This window comes from Chrysemys picta, chromosome 4, assembly GCF_011386835.1.
Source record: "Chrysemys picta bellii isolate R12L10 chromosome 4, ASM1138683v2, whole genome shotgun sequence".
Taxonomy (NCBI): Eukaryota; Metazoa; Chordata; order Testudines; family Emydidae; genus Chrysemys; species Chrysemys picta.
In genome coordinates, this window is record NC_088794.1 from 149,001,361 (window position 1) to 149,016,259 (window position 14,899).

Below are 14,899 nucleotides of genomic sequence, written 5' to 3' on the forward strand. Positions count from 1 at the left end.
GTGGGGTTGCCAATCAAGTGTTTGGGACATAAGCGTTGTCCCAGAATTTTTTCCACTGGGCCTCAGGATTGAATGAAGGCACTTTAAGAACTTTAGCCGGATCCCAAAAAAAGCCAATTAGATTTCAGGCATGCCTTCGGCAGGGTCTGGAAGTCTTCATGAATTGGTAAGCTCAGGTTGGCCATGGTTCAGTTGTATGTCTCTCTCCCTGGATTGGGGGGGTGGGGACGGAAGAGTATGTGCACTAGAGCGTGCATCCATTGAATGGGGTTGATTTTAATGTTCCCATTAGGATTCTAATTGTGACATTAATCTGCATGTCCAGAGATTTGGTACATGAGCTTCCCACCCAGACTGGTAGACAATATTCAGAGGCTGAGTATACCAGGGACAGTCTTGCTGTTCAGAGTGTGTGCACATCAGCGTCCCATGCTGTGCCTAAGTTTTCAGACCTGGCTAGTCCTCGCTTTTACCTTTTTACACATATTTTCCAGCAGGGCTTTAGAAGCCAAGTTTCTAAACCTCGATATTAAGTAACATACAATTATCTCCACTGCACACGCTACTCAGTTTTCACGTCTTATTGCTTTCCAAGAGGCAAGATGAAATAAGTATTTGCTGTTTGAGATAGTTGGGCTAACCTACATTTTTCCGCCCCACCATGCTGTGAGAGGACAAATCTTAATTAAATGCTACTTGATTTATTGAGGCTCATGCGTATCCTTCAAAATTGCAGAGTATTTTGATATATTACAAATGTGCACACAGAGTTTGGATCTTTAATGACTACAAAGAATAAAAAGAATCCTACAAAGTGTGGAAACATGGATGACTTGCTAAGGAAGGGTTCAAAAGAATAGCACACGCATGCAGGGACAAGTCAGGAAGGCTAAGGCACAATGTTACACATAGCAAGGGCCATAAAAAGAAATAAGAGGTTCTAGAACTACATTAAGAGAAAGATGAAACGCGTAGGTCCTCTACTTAGAGGGAAAGAGCTAATAAATGATGAAATCAAGAAGGCTGAGGTGCTTAATATCTACTTTGCTCAGTCTTCACTAAAAATGCTAATGGAGACCAGATATTCAACACGATATTAACAAGGGGAAAAGGAAGACAAGCCAACATAGGGAAAAAACATGTTAAAGAATATCTTACATAAGTTAGATGTATTCAAGTCAGCACAACCTGATAAAATTCATCTAAGGCAGGGGTGGGCAAACTTTTTGGCCCGAGGGCCACATCTGGGTATGGAAATTGTATGGGTGTGGGGGGGCATGAATGGGGTTGGGGTGCAGGAGGGGGCGAGGGCTCTGGGGTGGGGCCAGAAATGAGGAGTTCAGGGTGCAGAAAGGGACTCCAGGCTGGGGCAGGGGTGCGTGTGTGTGAGGGCTCCGGCAGGGGGTGCGGGCTCTGGGGTGGGGACGAGGCAGTGTGCTCCGGGCTAGGACTGAGGGATTCAGAGGGCAGGAGGGGGATCAGGGCTGGGGCAGGGGGTTGGGGCATGGGAGGGGGGGGGTCAGGGGTGTAGGCTCCAGGCAGTGCTACCCTCAAGCAGCTCCCAGAAGCAGTGGCATGTCCCCCCCTCCATCTCCTACATGGATCCCAGCCAATGGGAGCTGCGGGGGCGGCGCTTGGGGCAGGGACAGTATGCAGAGTCCCCTGGCTGCCCCTACATGTAGGAGCTGGAGGGGGCACATGCTGCTGCTTCCAGGAGCCACGGCATGCACAGAGTGGAGCAAGCCCTCAACCCCGCTCCCCAGCTGGAGCACCGGAGTGGGGCAAGCCCCAGATCCCACTCCCTGGTGGGAGCTCGAGGGCCAGATTAAAACATCTGAAGGGCTGGATGCAGCCCCCGGGCCGTAGTTTGCCCAGCCCTGATCGAAGGGAACTAGCTGAAGCACTCTTGGAACTGCTAGCAATGATCTTTGAGAACTCAAGAAGGATGGGCAAGGCCCCAGAGGACTGGAGCAGGGCAAAGGTAGCAGCTTTCTTTACAAAGAAAGCTATGGGGGAGGGATAGCTCAGTGATTTGAGCATTGGCCTGCTAAACCCAGGGTTGTGAGTTCAATCCTTGAGGGGGCCACTTGGGGATCTGGGGCAAAATCAGTACTTGGTCCTGCTAGTGAAGGCAGGGGGCTGGACTCGATGACCTTTCAGGGTCCCTTCCAGTTCTAGGAGATAAGATATCTCCATATATTATAAAGAGGAACAAAGCAGACCCAGGGCATTATAGACCAGTCAGCCTAACTTTGATACCTGGAAAGATACCAGTACAAACTGATAATAGTTTGTAAGCACCTAGAGGACAATAAGGAGTGAGGCTGTATGATCAAAGTATAAACATTTGTATCATTAACGTTGCCACTGTTATACAATTGCAACAAATGTACAAAGTATATCATGTAAGGTGTCAATGGAAAAGTTACAATTTGAAGTGTGATTATCCCATTTATAATCTAGTATCATCTTTGTATGTAAAGTGAGGACTATTGACTATGTACCAGTACTTCAAAGGTGTATGTCCTGGGGTAACACCCAGCGTGTAATTTACATCCCGTCTGGCCAGCACATTGTGAAGGAGCTATTCAAGTTGATGGCCCATTACACACTCAGCTTGTACAATGGGTCATAGAAAATGCCTATCCCCACCCAGTGAGCCTTCCTGTGGACACATGAGCCAAAATATGGGTAATGGCTGCTCCTATGAGTCCAAGCATGCAAGGGCATAGGACTTGCTCACCTGACCCTGGACTCCATCTTGTGCCTGTAATTTTCCCCACAAACTAAGGTCTGGTCTACACTACCCGCCTGAATCGGCGGGTAGAAATCGACCTCTCGGGGATCGATTTATCGCGTCCCAATCGATCCCCGAATCGACGCTCTTACTCCACCAGCGGAGGTGGTAGTAAGCGCCGCCGACAAAAAGCCGCAGAAGTAGATTTTGCCACCGTCCTCACAACGGGGTAAGTCGGCTGCAATACGTCGAATTCAGCTACGCTATTCACGTAGCTGAATTTGCATATCTTAAATCGACTCCCCGCTGTAGTGTAGATGTACCCTAAGACTGTGAGCTTTCCCTCCACACTGGGAGAAAATATAAAGGACTTTAGAAGCATCTGCATTTTGCCTCTTTCCTGCTCTGATCTGTGGACGTACACTAAAAGGAGCATTCCAACCTATGGACTAAGGACCTTCCAATCTTTTGGACATTACCAAAGACTTTACAAGCCAGCAGTTTATTCCACCACTGTTTCAAACGTGATACAAGAACTTTTCAATGATTGTATGTATAGGATTTTTGACCATTTGGACTCTTCTCTTACAACAATAGATTAGATACTAAAGGATTGGCAGCAGTATGATTATTGGGTAAGATCTGAGTTATATATTGACCTGGCTACGTGGCTGATCTTTTGAGATCAGAATTTCCTTCTTTGAAAGGATTATTTGCTTGATGGATGGGGGAAGCTGTAAATGGGATAAATCTTGATTTTAGGAAGGCTTTTGACAGTCCCACATGACATTCGCAAAAGCAGACTAGGAAAATGTGGTCTAAATGAAATTACTATATGAAAGAGTAGCTATCAAGGGTTTGCAATGAAACTGGGAGGACATATCTAGTGGGGTCCTGCAGTGGTCAGTCCTTTCATTATTGACTTGGATAATGGAGTGGAGAGAACACTTGTATCTGTGGATGACACCATGCTGGGAAGATTGCTAGCACTTTGGAGGACAGGAACAGAATTCAAAGCGACCTTGACAAGTCACAGTATTGACTTTACCCTTGTTGATTTCAGATTAAGGTAAATGCAGAGTACTACACTCAGGAAGGAAAGATCTAATGCACAACTACAACACAGGGAATGTATTGCAACCCCCACCTTTTTTTAAATGGTGGGAGAGCACGGCTTCCTGTTTGTCACACACACACACACACACACACACACACACACACACACACACACACAGGCGCTGTTTGCTTACTAAGTTAGACCTCAGTGAAAGCAATATCCACATTGTAACAAAGGGAGAAAAGTTATCTTACTTTTCTTTGCTGTCTATGTGCACAATAAAACTTAACAGATTGAGGAGAAAAGGCTCTTTATTCATTCAAACACAGTGGTTGCTGGGGGTGGAGTTTACCGGGAAGAAAGTGCAATGGAGGGGACAGTTTGGTAAGGAACACCACAAGTAAGTGTCACAGTCCTCTGTCTCATTGCTGAAACAGGTTTTCAAAGCCTCACTGAGACACAGAGCCCCCTCGATGTGCTCTTCTTAGTGCCCTGGTTTCTGGCTGCTCAAAATTGGCTGCCAGGCAATCTGTCTCAACTCCCCACTCCAGCGGAAACTTTTCTCCCTTTGTTACAATGTGGATATTGCTTTCACTGAGGACTAACCTAGTCAGCAAACAGTGCCAGTGACCTTTTAAATGTCCAAAGGCACATTTCACCGCCATTCTGCACTTGCTCAGCTTATAGTTAAACCAGTCCACACTGCTGTGCAGGGGGCCGGTGTACAGCTCCATGAGCCATGGGAGCAAGAGGCAGGCTGGGACTCCCAGAATCATGATTGACATTTCAACATCACTAATGGTTATTTTGCAGTGTGGAAAGAGAGTCCCTGCTTGCAGCTTTCTGAACAGACCAGAGTTCCTAAAGATGTGCACGTCCTGCACCTTTCCTAACTGTACCATGTTGATGTCTGTGAAATGGCCCCTGCGATCTACCAGCACTTGCAACACCATTGAAAAGTACCCCTTTCGGTTTATGTACTCTTTAGCAAGGTGGTCTGGTGCCAAGATAGGGATGTGTGTTCTGTCTATCGCCCCACCACAGGTAGGGAACCCCATTGTGGCAAAACCATCCACTATGTCCTGCACCTTGCCCAGAGTCACTACCCTTCTTTGCAGAAGTCAGTAATCCCTGCAAACTTGGATCACAGCAGACCCCATGGTAGATTTACCCACTCTAAATTGATGCCCCACAGACAGTAGCAGTCTGGCATTGCAAGCTTCCACAGAGCTATCACCACTCGCTTCTCCACTATCAGAGCAGCTCTCAGTTTAGTATAGCTGCACTTCAGGGCTGGGGAAAGCATTTCACACCGTTCCTGGAAAGTGGCCTTACACATTCGAAAGTTCTGCAGCCACTGCTAGTCATCTGCTAGCTGCCTAACAATGCAGTCCCACCAGTCAGTGCTCGTTTCCCAGGCCCAGATGTGGCACTCAGCCATGTCAGGGTGATGAATGACTGTTGCCAGCAACTGCAAATTGCTCTGCACCTCCTGGCAGGGCTGCTTGCACATCATCATTCCATGCGGCAGCTCCTGTATTGGCTGTGTAAATACTGCAGGATAAGGCGTGAGGTGTTTGTAATGCTCACAACAGTGTACAGCTGAGCGGGGTTCATGCTTATCGTGCTATAGCAGCTGCGCGGGTAACCCAGGCTTATGAAAAAAGGTCGGGGGAGGGGGGGGAAGGCCTTGGTTTGTCTGCTGTTGATTGGAGGGAAAAAGGGAGGGAAGTGCATCATGGGAGGCTAATACCATGCTTCCATAACCACCCCCTGCAACTAATTTGGTCCCAACCCAAAATTCCACTTGGCTACATGAACTGTGGGATAGCTACCCACAGTGCAGTGCTCTGTGCGGCAATGCTAGTGAGGATGCACTCCTCTGACACTATGAGGATAGGCAAGACTGACTTGCTTAAATCAGAGGCTCGATGTCGACTTACATAACGTCAACTTAACTTTGTAGTGTAGACATGGCCTAACTATAGGGATAGTTAAGGACTGAACAGGCTTCCAAGGGAAGTTTTGGAATCCCCATCATTGGAGGATATTAAGAACAGGATAGACAAACTGTCAGAGATGGTCTATGTCTGTGGCTCTCAACCTTTCCAGACTACTGTACCCCTTTCAAGAGTCTGATTTGTCTTGTGTAACCCCAAGCTTCACCTCACTTAAAGACTACTTGCTTACAAAATCAGACAAAAATACAAAAGCGTCACAGCACAGTATCACTGAAAAATTGCTTACATACTCATCATAGAATTATAAATCAATTGGAATATAAATACTGTACTTACATTTCAGTATATAGAGCAGTATAAACAAGTCATTCTCTGTATGACATTTTAGTTTGTACTGACTTTGCTAGTGCTTTTTATGGAGCCGGTTGTAAAACTAGGCAAATATCTAGATGAGTTGATTTATCCCCTGGAAGATCTACGAGTACCCCCAGGGGTACGTGTACCCCTGGTTGAGAACCACTGCTCTAGGTATACCTGGTCCTGCCTCACAGCAGAGAGATTAGATGCTCCCTTTAAGTCCCCTCCAGCCCTACAATTCTATGAGACAAAAAGAAGATGGGTACAGACCAACAGGAGAGTACAAGGAAACAGTGAGACAACATTGGCAATAGGTAGCAGTAGCCTAATACTGCTAATACCAGTAGCCTAATAGTCAAGTTTTTTTTGCAGGCCTCGCAGCATAGGTGAGTTTTGAGGAGGGAGCTGAAGGAGGTTAGGGAGGTAGCTTTGTGGACGTTCACAGGGAGCTCCTCCCACGTTTGAGGGGCAGCCAAGGAGAAACCAGGAAGGGACTTGTTTGAAAGTTTAACGACTGGGCAGCACAGGCTGACATGATGGGCCAATCGGAGGCAAGCACTGACAGCTCAATAGCAAATGACAGAGGATAGGCAGGGTGGGGACTGACTATTTCCCCCCACCCTATCAGATGGGGATAGACACAGCCTGTCTTGCATAGGCTCCAATAAAGGAGCACCCCCTGGCAACTCAAAGGCACCTATGCAGCGACACAGCGAGCTGGGGGCCCCCATTTGAAAAGCAGCATTCTTCTTTAGAAAGAATTTGACCATGCTGTGAGCAAACATGGATTACTGCTCTAGCCATTGTTCTGCAAATGCAATCAGCCTGCGCATTCAACACCCAGGGGTTGGAGAGAGCCTGGAAGCACCTATTAATTGCTTCAGCTTTATCAGTTAGGTGAGTGCAGCACAAAGCTACCTCTGAAATGTATTAATACCCAAAAGAGGATGAGTACACCAAGAACTAGGGGAGATTTTCCAGAGTTACAGTCCCAGGTTGGGAGAGAAAGTTCACATGATCCCTGGGGAAATATGGAGTCTTGCAAGCGAATGATGCTGGATCATGATGCAACTGTTGAGTCAGGCAAAAGGGCTTCCCACGCACACCCAGTCACACACTAACAGGAATTACCCAAAACCTTCCCAGAAGATGCTGTTCTGATTGGATGTGGCTCTAGCCTTTGAGGGCGCTGTCCAAACATGTTCAGACACCCCTCAACATGACAGGATACTCATCAGAAAGCAAGCTAGCTACTTGCCAACGTGAGCCTAGCGATATTGCTGCAGTCCATTGAGATTGCCAGAGTGTGAATATCTCAGAGGCCACAGGAGGTTTTTAACTTCAAACCAGAGCTCTGTTAACACACCTCCCATTGGAGGAAGGACACTAATTATGGAAAGGGAGGAAGAGAGCTAGATGTTTGAGTATAAAGGGCCAGCGTCTTCAGTTCACGTAAGCTAGAGACTCTCAACTGGAGTCATTGGAGTTACACCAGCTGAGGGTATGGCTCAGAGTAGAAGACAGTTGAGTTAACGGGTACAAATTCACTGTACGTCTAAAAAACAGGGCAGATTTTCCAGAAAGCAAGTGGAGACACTGAGGACGAAAGTCAAGGAAGAAGGGATAGTGCTGGGAAAGTGATATGGCAGGAAAGATATCAGAAGTGGGGTAAATGCTGTGGATGGAGGAAGAGTTTTTACAGAAGACATTGAGACATTAATAATCACCCTGGAACAAGACAGAAGCTTTTGACCGAATGTTCTGACCAGCCTTGTGGTAGGCTGAATGATGCCAGCAGTTATTGCTACCCTAATGAAGGGGTCAGCCGTTATTAACTAATCGTAATTAACATTGTAATTGTTGATACCTGGCTAGGGCCTGAACATACAAACGCATCTATGACATTTCGGGTCACAACATTAGAGCCAAGTTCTTTCTATCCCATCCTTCACTTCATGCAGCCTCCCTGTGAAGTCAGAGCTGCACACAGGTGCGAGAGCAGAAATCAACCAGGCACCAAGAATTTATCATCTAGAGCGGGAATGGCTCTCAGATAGGAATGGGGGAAAACTTGCTTAAGAAAGTAGCTGGATGGGAACTGAATGTTAACGTATTATATGGGTGATGCTTTTGTTTTAGACTAAGAATGCTTTTCTTTTTATAGAAACAAGAAACACGTGCCAACATACAGTTTAATAAAAAAAAAAAAATCATAGAATATCAGGGTTGGAAGGGGCCTCAGGAGATCATCTAGTCCAGATCTGTACTGGGATAAAGAGCTGTCGTGACCCTCAGTACTTCAAGGGAGCCCATCCACTACCACTATTTGTGCCGTATTTGGTGTGTGACTGGGCAAGGGGACTTCAGTCTCCTTTACTGTCAGTTTGCCACTTTTCACAGGCACTAGATACCAAGGAGGCAGGAAGTTACAGGCCACTACATTTGATCCAAGAAAAATCAAAGCAATTCAGTCTATTTTATGGTTTTATGATCCTAGACATTCATAGTTGTAGACTCTCAGATTAAACGACTCAAAAGAAGGTACTTTCAGACCATGTGAATTTACACAGAATGCTGAATTGGATGGCCTAGCTCTCCACATGTTGGTGCCACACAACCAAGACAATTCCTGTCCTGAAAAGTCTGCAACATAAGAGACTCCCAAGGCAATTCGATCTAGAAAGGGTAGAACCACAGACAGGAAAAGGCCTAACTGGGGACTTGTTTACATTGAAATGGAAAGTGAGAATGTCTGTTTTAATAAGCTCTCTAGAAGACAGAGCAGGAAAATCTAGGAAACTGTCTTGTCATCCCCTTTCCCTGACCTATGTTGACCCAGTCCTTAGACTAAGCCCCTGGAGGATTACCCACACTTTGTGTGTTTATTGAGTGCCAAGCACATCTTGGCAACTACTAATCAAAAATAATAAGGTCAGCACAACATACATCAGAAAAACAAGCAGAATATTGGATGCATTGGCAGCTCAGAACAGTGGTGAGAATTGCTCAACGCAGACGCCATGAAGAGTCATCTTAGACGAGACCGATTGCACTACTGTGCCTAGATTTCGGATAAGAGTTTATCAACCTATTCTGATCTCTACAGAGATGAAACAATAATTAAAGATAGGGTGGGAAGTGATTAATGTATGCAGAAAGCTAGAAAAAAAAACAGGATGGAATTTGTAGTAGATGGGAGAAGAGCCAACGCAGCTCCAAATGGATGAATACTAAGGAGGATTGTGAAAGCAGAAGTATCAAGTATAGTCTATGTTCTTAATTTAAGTAAATATCAGCAGCAATTGGTTATTATTTGGGGTTGAACAACATGCTCTAACCCTCCTTTCAGATCTGCAGTGGTCCTCTAAGCAATTTGTACCCCTTGTACAGAACACCTATATAGCTTTTGCTTCAATAAGCAAAACTGAACTGGCAGTGGGTGTAATACAATGCAAGCCAAACTTTTTATTAAAGAGTTTTTAAAAGATACCTGTTGTGACGCTGCAGTCTATATGATTTTATAAAAATTTGATAATGAGTGAATATAATGTAACTGGGATATGCTTCATGCAAAAGGTCTCTTGTAAGGTATCATTACAAAGCTTATTAGCTACTAAATGTGATCATCCTATTTGTAGAAATGTACCACTCTTGTATCTGAAACTAGAAATATGAAATATAACTCTGAGGTCCTACTGTAATTATGCAAAGTGTGGGCCATTAATGGTGGTTTGGAATCTTGATGACTCCCATTAACAAGGACCATTGTCTGCAGATGGCTGTGTTTACCTGTAAGTCTTCCTATATACCTGTGTGCTGGCAAGTGGGTAATGAAGTCTTGCAGTGACATGTGATCATGTTACCTGAACTAGAATCCATCTTTAACCTGGTGCTTTTCCATTGAGAAGGACGGGGTCAGAACCCAGAGAGGGACAAAGGATTCCCGCCTAATGCAAAAGATATATAAAGGGATGAACAGAACAAAGAGGAGAGAGGGAACCATCATGAAGAATCCCCTAGCTATCACCTGAGCTGGAACAAGAGCTGTACCAGGGAAAGAATTGTGCCCAGGACTGGAAGGTGTCTAGTCTGAGGAGAAAAAACAAAAACAAAAAACAAAACAAAAAACACTTACTGAAGCATCTCTGAGGGTGAGATTATCTGTATTTAGTTTGATTAGACATAGATTTGCGCATTTTATTTTATTTTGCTTGGTGACTTGCTTTGTTCTGTCTGTTACTACTTGGAACCACTTAAATCCTACTGTCTGTATTTAATAAAATCACCTTTTCTTTATTAATTAATTCAGAGTATGTATTAATACCTGGGGGAGCAAACAACTGTGCATCTCTCTCTCTCTATCAGTGTTATAGAGGGCGAACAATTTATGAGTTTGCCCTGCATAAGCTTTATACAGGGTAAAAAGGATTTATTTGGGTTTAGACCCTATTGGGAGTTGGGCATCCGAGTGTTAAAGACAGGAACACTTTGGTTAGCTGCTTTCAGGTAAACCTGCAGCTCTGGGGCAAGTAATTCAGACCCTGGGTCTGTGTTGGAGCAGACAGGAGTGCTGGACAGGGTGCTGGAGTCCTGAGCTGGCAGGGAAAACAGGGATAGAAGTAGTCTTGGCACATCGGGTGGCAGCTCCCAAGCGGGTTTTTGTGATCCAACCCATCACACCTGTGCATAAAGTAACCCTAGCAGGTGCGGCTAGTCAGGGCCAGACTTAGGTAAAATGGCACCCTGGCTGAATTTGTATTTTGGCAGCCCGATCCCCATGGGCATAGCACCTCTTCCATCGCCCTGGCCCCTGTGGGCTCCTCCCCCCTCCTGCACCCCCAATAGGGTGAGTAGATAGCAAGTGTGAAAGATCAGGACAAGGGGTAATAGGCACCTATATCAGTCAAAGCCCTATCAGGACTGTCCCTATAAAAACAGGGCATCTGGTGACCCCAGCCCCCAACACTCACCTCCTGCACCCACATGGGGAAACTGACTTAGACGCACAGAACACCTGGCAACGCTGCTCCTCCACACCCCGAGGAGGCTGGGGAGCAAGGCCAGGGCTCCCCGCCTCCAGGTCACTGTCCCCACCAGGGCTGGGTAAGGGGAGGCCAGGAGAGCATCCGCTCCTGCTGCCTCACAGCCCAGCCCAGGTGGGGACAGTGACCTAGAGGCACAGAGAGCTTGGGGGATGCTCTTCACTCGCCCCTTCCCCCCCTCACAGGCCCCTAGTGGGGCAACAAGCCGTGGCTGTGCATCACCGCTCCCCCGCCCCATTCCTCCACTGGGGGGAAGCAGGGAGACCCCTGGGCACCCCCGAGCAGCCCTCCCCTGCCAGCCGCGAGCCGGTTCGGACACGACACGCCTGGCATCACTTCACTCGGAGCAGGGATAAGGGGGCGGGTGCCGCGCAGGGCTAGGCGAAGAGGAGACCCCCGGCAGGTGGGGACCTGCCCAGGTGCACAGGAGCGCGAGGGAGACACCCCCACAGGGGGCGCACAGCAGCGGGGGGGGGGAGGGGAGAGCCGCCCCCTCCCCCAGCGGAGCGGGACTTACCGCCTGGGCCGCGGGGAGCCCGCAGGGGGGTCTCCAGCCCGGGCCGCGGGACCCTCCCCCTGGGGCCCGGGCGGCGGCGCGACGCCCCGCTCGCTGCGCCGCTTCATCCTGCGCTCTGCGCCGGCCGCTGCCGCCCGCCGCCTTATCTGCGGGGGCGGGGCCAGGCCGGCTCGGACCCGCCCCCTCCGCCGCTTTGGCCCCTAGCCCCTGCTAGGAGGCGGGGCTATAACCCGGTTAGCCCCGCCCCTCCCTGTGCCCCGCCCGCTGGCTGCCCTCTCCATGCAGCTGCCGCCCAGGTCTGGGGTGCAGGATTAGCTGCGATGGGGCCTCCTCTGCCCCACCCGCTGGGGGGACAGGGCAGCTCTGGGGCAGTCCCACCCCCTCACCTTCGTGTCCTCTCTCTGCTAGGGTGACCAGATGTCCCGATTTTATAGGGACAGTCCCGATATTTGGGACTTTGTCTTATATAGGTTCCTATTACCCCCCACTCCCTGTCCCGATTTTTCACACTTGCTGTCTGGTCACCCTACTCTCTGCTGCATCTGCTGGGGAGGGGTAGCACGGCTCGGGGCTATGCCCCTTCTTCCCCTCCCTGCCGCACAGGCTGGGGGAGCAGGTTCAGTCACAGCCCCACCGGGGCGCCAATTGGGGGGGCAGGCAGGGGTGAAAGTGGGCCCATACAGACCGGTACGGCGTACTGGTAAGAAGCCGGTACTGGCCCGTACCCAGCCGACGTTAAAGCACTGCCGCGGCAAAGAACCCTCCTTAAAGTGCTGCTGCTAATGTCGCTGCCCCTTTTCCCCCCCCCACCACCACCATAGGGATGTGGATGGGGGGGAGCAAAAGGGGCAGCCGCTCCAGGGCCAATGATTTAAAAGGGCCCAGAGCTCCTGGCCGCTACTGCTACGGTGGCAGTGGCTGGAGCCCTGGGCCCCTTCAAATCGCCACCGGAGCCCCAGGTGGTGTGGGCCAGGCAGCAAGGATGGGCGGCTGAGGGAGGCTGACCCCCCAGTCCCGCGCCTTCTGTCCGACACCTCTACAGTCCCAGACAGGTACGGTATAAACTCATGGGGCCTTGCCCTAGTAGGCTGTTTTCAAAGTTAAATGATCTATTCCAGGCTTGACGAACTGCAAAAAAGTGATAGAAAGTCATCTAGATTTTTCTACAATTGTTTCAATTGTTGTATTCAAGAGTTAGTAACAAAGTAAGAATATACATTAAAATTTTAACCTAACCAGTGTCCCTTAAGTGACTTGACACAAGATGTGAGAACATGTTAGTATTAGAGCTGAGTGGGTCTAATATTTATTTAATCCTCTTTTTTTAAATAGGAATTAGATACAGTGCCCTATCACCTAATTTCTAAGTTACTATTTGGGGGAAAAAATAGAGTTTTCAGGTGTCCTGGAATCATGGTTAAAGTTGTCCCCTCCCCCACCAAAATCTAAAATGGCACCCCTGTGGCCCAAGTGTCTGCCCAAGCAGCATTTTGTCAAAGTGTGTGAGTCATCCAGTTACAGAGAAATGCAAAAGCCAAATTCATGGTCACCAAGCTCCTCCACTAATTATACAACTGGGAAAGGAGCTGGGTCTCTAGCTACATTTGCGACACAACGTTTTACAACAGATTGGGTTATGAAATGGACATTTGGCTCACTCATTTTCAGTGTCACAACCAAAACTGCAGCAGAGGGTAGTGTAATCACAACCAGCACATATAAATAGATTGGTGACCAGCACTGTTAAAAATAAAAGTTAAGCTTGATTTTCACCGGAGTCACAAAATGAACAATACGGCACTGCCAGCCTGGATGTGTGCTTGGGCTAAAGAGCGCTCTGGAAATGTAGGGAAACTAAGGAGTATAACTTGGCTAGCAAACACTGTTGAATTATAATAACTTGTTTCAGTGTGTAATTAACTAGGATTCGTTACAGATATAATCTAGCACCTTGAGCTAGATCCCTGTATGCTGCCAAACTACCTGCGGCCCATGGGACATTTTCTGCCCAATCAGCACAGAGCTGCGGCCCATGTAAAATCCTCAGGGCCACACAGGTCCATTGGATGCAGCCCACACAACACATTGTGGGGCACATATGCGGCCCACAATAGTAAATAGGTTGAGAATTACTCAGCTAGATGAAAGCCAGCTAAGGTATCCCTTCAAGACTCCTGGCTGCAGTGTTGACATACCCTGAGCCACTTAACAGGGCTGTCACTGTAATAAAACCAAACAAGCTAAGAATCCAAAAGGTTTTTAATAAGAATGCAAATGTGAATGGTACTTGAATAGCTGAGGAGAGAATGTCTAGACTTCACAATGGAGAAATTTGAGCTGATCTGACTAGATACCAGGGGAATGGAAGGAGCAGAGTTTTGCATTGTAGGTATCAAGTCAGACCTACCCAAGAAAGTAGAGGCAAATGGACAAATACATTAAAAACCCCAATACCGTGGGCAGCGGGTATCAAAGGCCAGAGGACACTAAGCCTCTCCTAACCCAGGCCTTGGCCCCACCCACACTCTGCCCTGAGGCTCCACCCTCACTCCCCCTGTCCCCTGAAGCCGGCAGGGGCTCAGCTTGGGCCAGGCTTGGCTGGCCAGCAGCCGGGGCAGCCCAGGGCAGCTCAGGCCAGTGGGCGGCTTAGGCTGGCTGGCAGCCTGGGGTGGCTCGGCCAGAGGCGGCTTGGGCCAGCCAGCAGTGGCTCAGACTGGCCCAGGAGTTGGGCTGGAGTTTGGGGCTGGCTGGCGGCCCAGGGGTCGGGCCGGTGCTCAGGGCCAGGCAAAGGCCCAGGGGTAGGGGCAGCCAGTGCAGCTGGGATGGGCTGGCTGGCAGCCCAGGGCAGCTGGAACAGGTGGGCCAGTGCTCGGGGTGTTTTGGCCAAGCCACAGTAGGGCTCAGGGTTCTGGCGGGCAAGGGGGGCAGAAGGGGTGGGGAAGGGGCAGGGGCAGGGCTGGGGGCTAGTCTCCCCAAAGGGGGAGTTCACATGCTGCCCATGCCCAATACTGAGGCGTTACAATGATTCATGGGCCTGTTAACATCCCTAGTCTGCGAAAGGGGATGCACTTGGGGGACAGTTCAGAATGTACTGTGATGGAAGGAGAAAAGCTTTGAGTAGTTTAAAAGCTGCTACAGAAGTGCCTGTACTGAAATATTTTGGGATTCATAAAAGAGCCTAATACCTCAATCAATACAGCTTCACATGTGTTCGGGGCCGTCCTCCGG

General features: G+C 48.6%; 1 protein-coding gene across 4 annotated transcripts in view; it reads right to left on the reverse strand.

Annotated features, from left to right (window-relative positions):
- Positions 1 to 11,846, reverse strand: part of ABHD12B (abhydrolase domain containing 12B) — a 35,595-nt gene extending 23,749 nt beyond the window's left edge. For 2 of the 4 annotated variants that reach the window (XM_042847959.2, XM_065593966.1), the window contains exon 1: positions 11,672 to 11,843. In XM_042847959.2, the coding sequence (XP_042703893.2) occupies positions 11,672 to 11,778 (107 nt within the window). In that variant the 5' untranslated portion in view covers positions 11,779 to 11,843. Of the gene's footprint in view, positions 1 to 11,671 lie in introns of all 4 variants that reach the window. The other 2 variants (XM_008168588.4, XM_065593967.1) reach the window with 2 other exon arrangements.
- Positions 11,847 to 14,899: the final 3,053 nt, after the last annotated feature.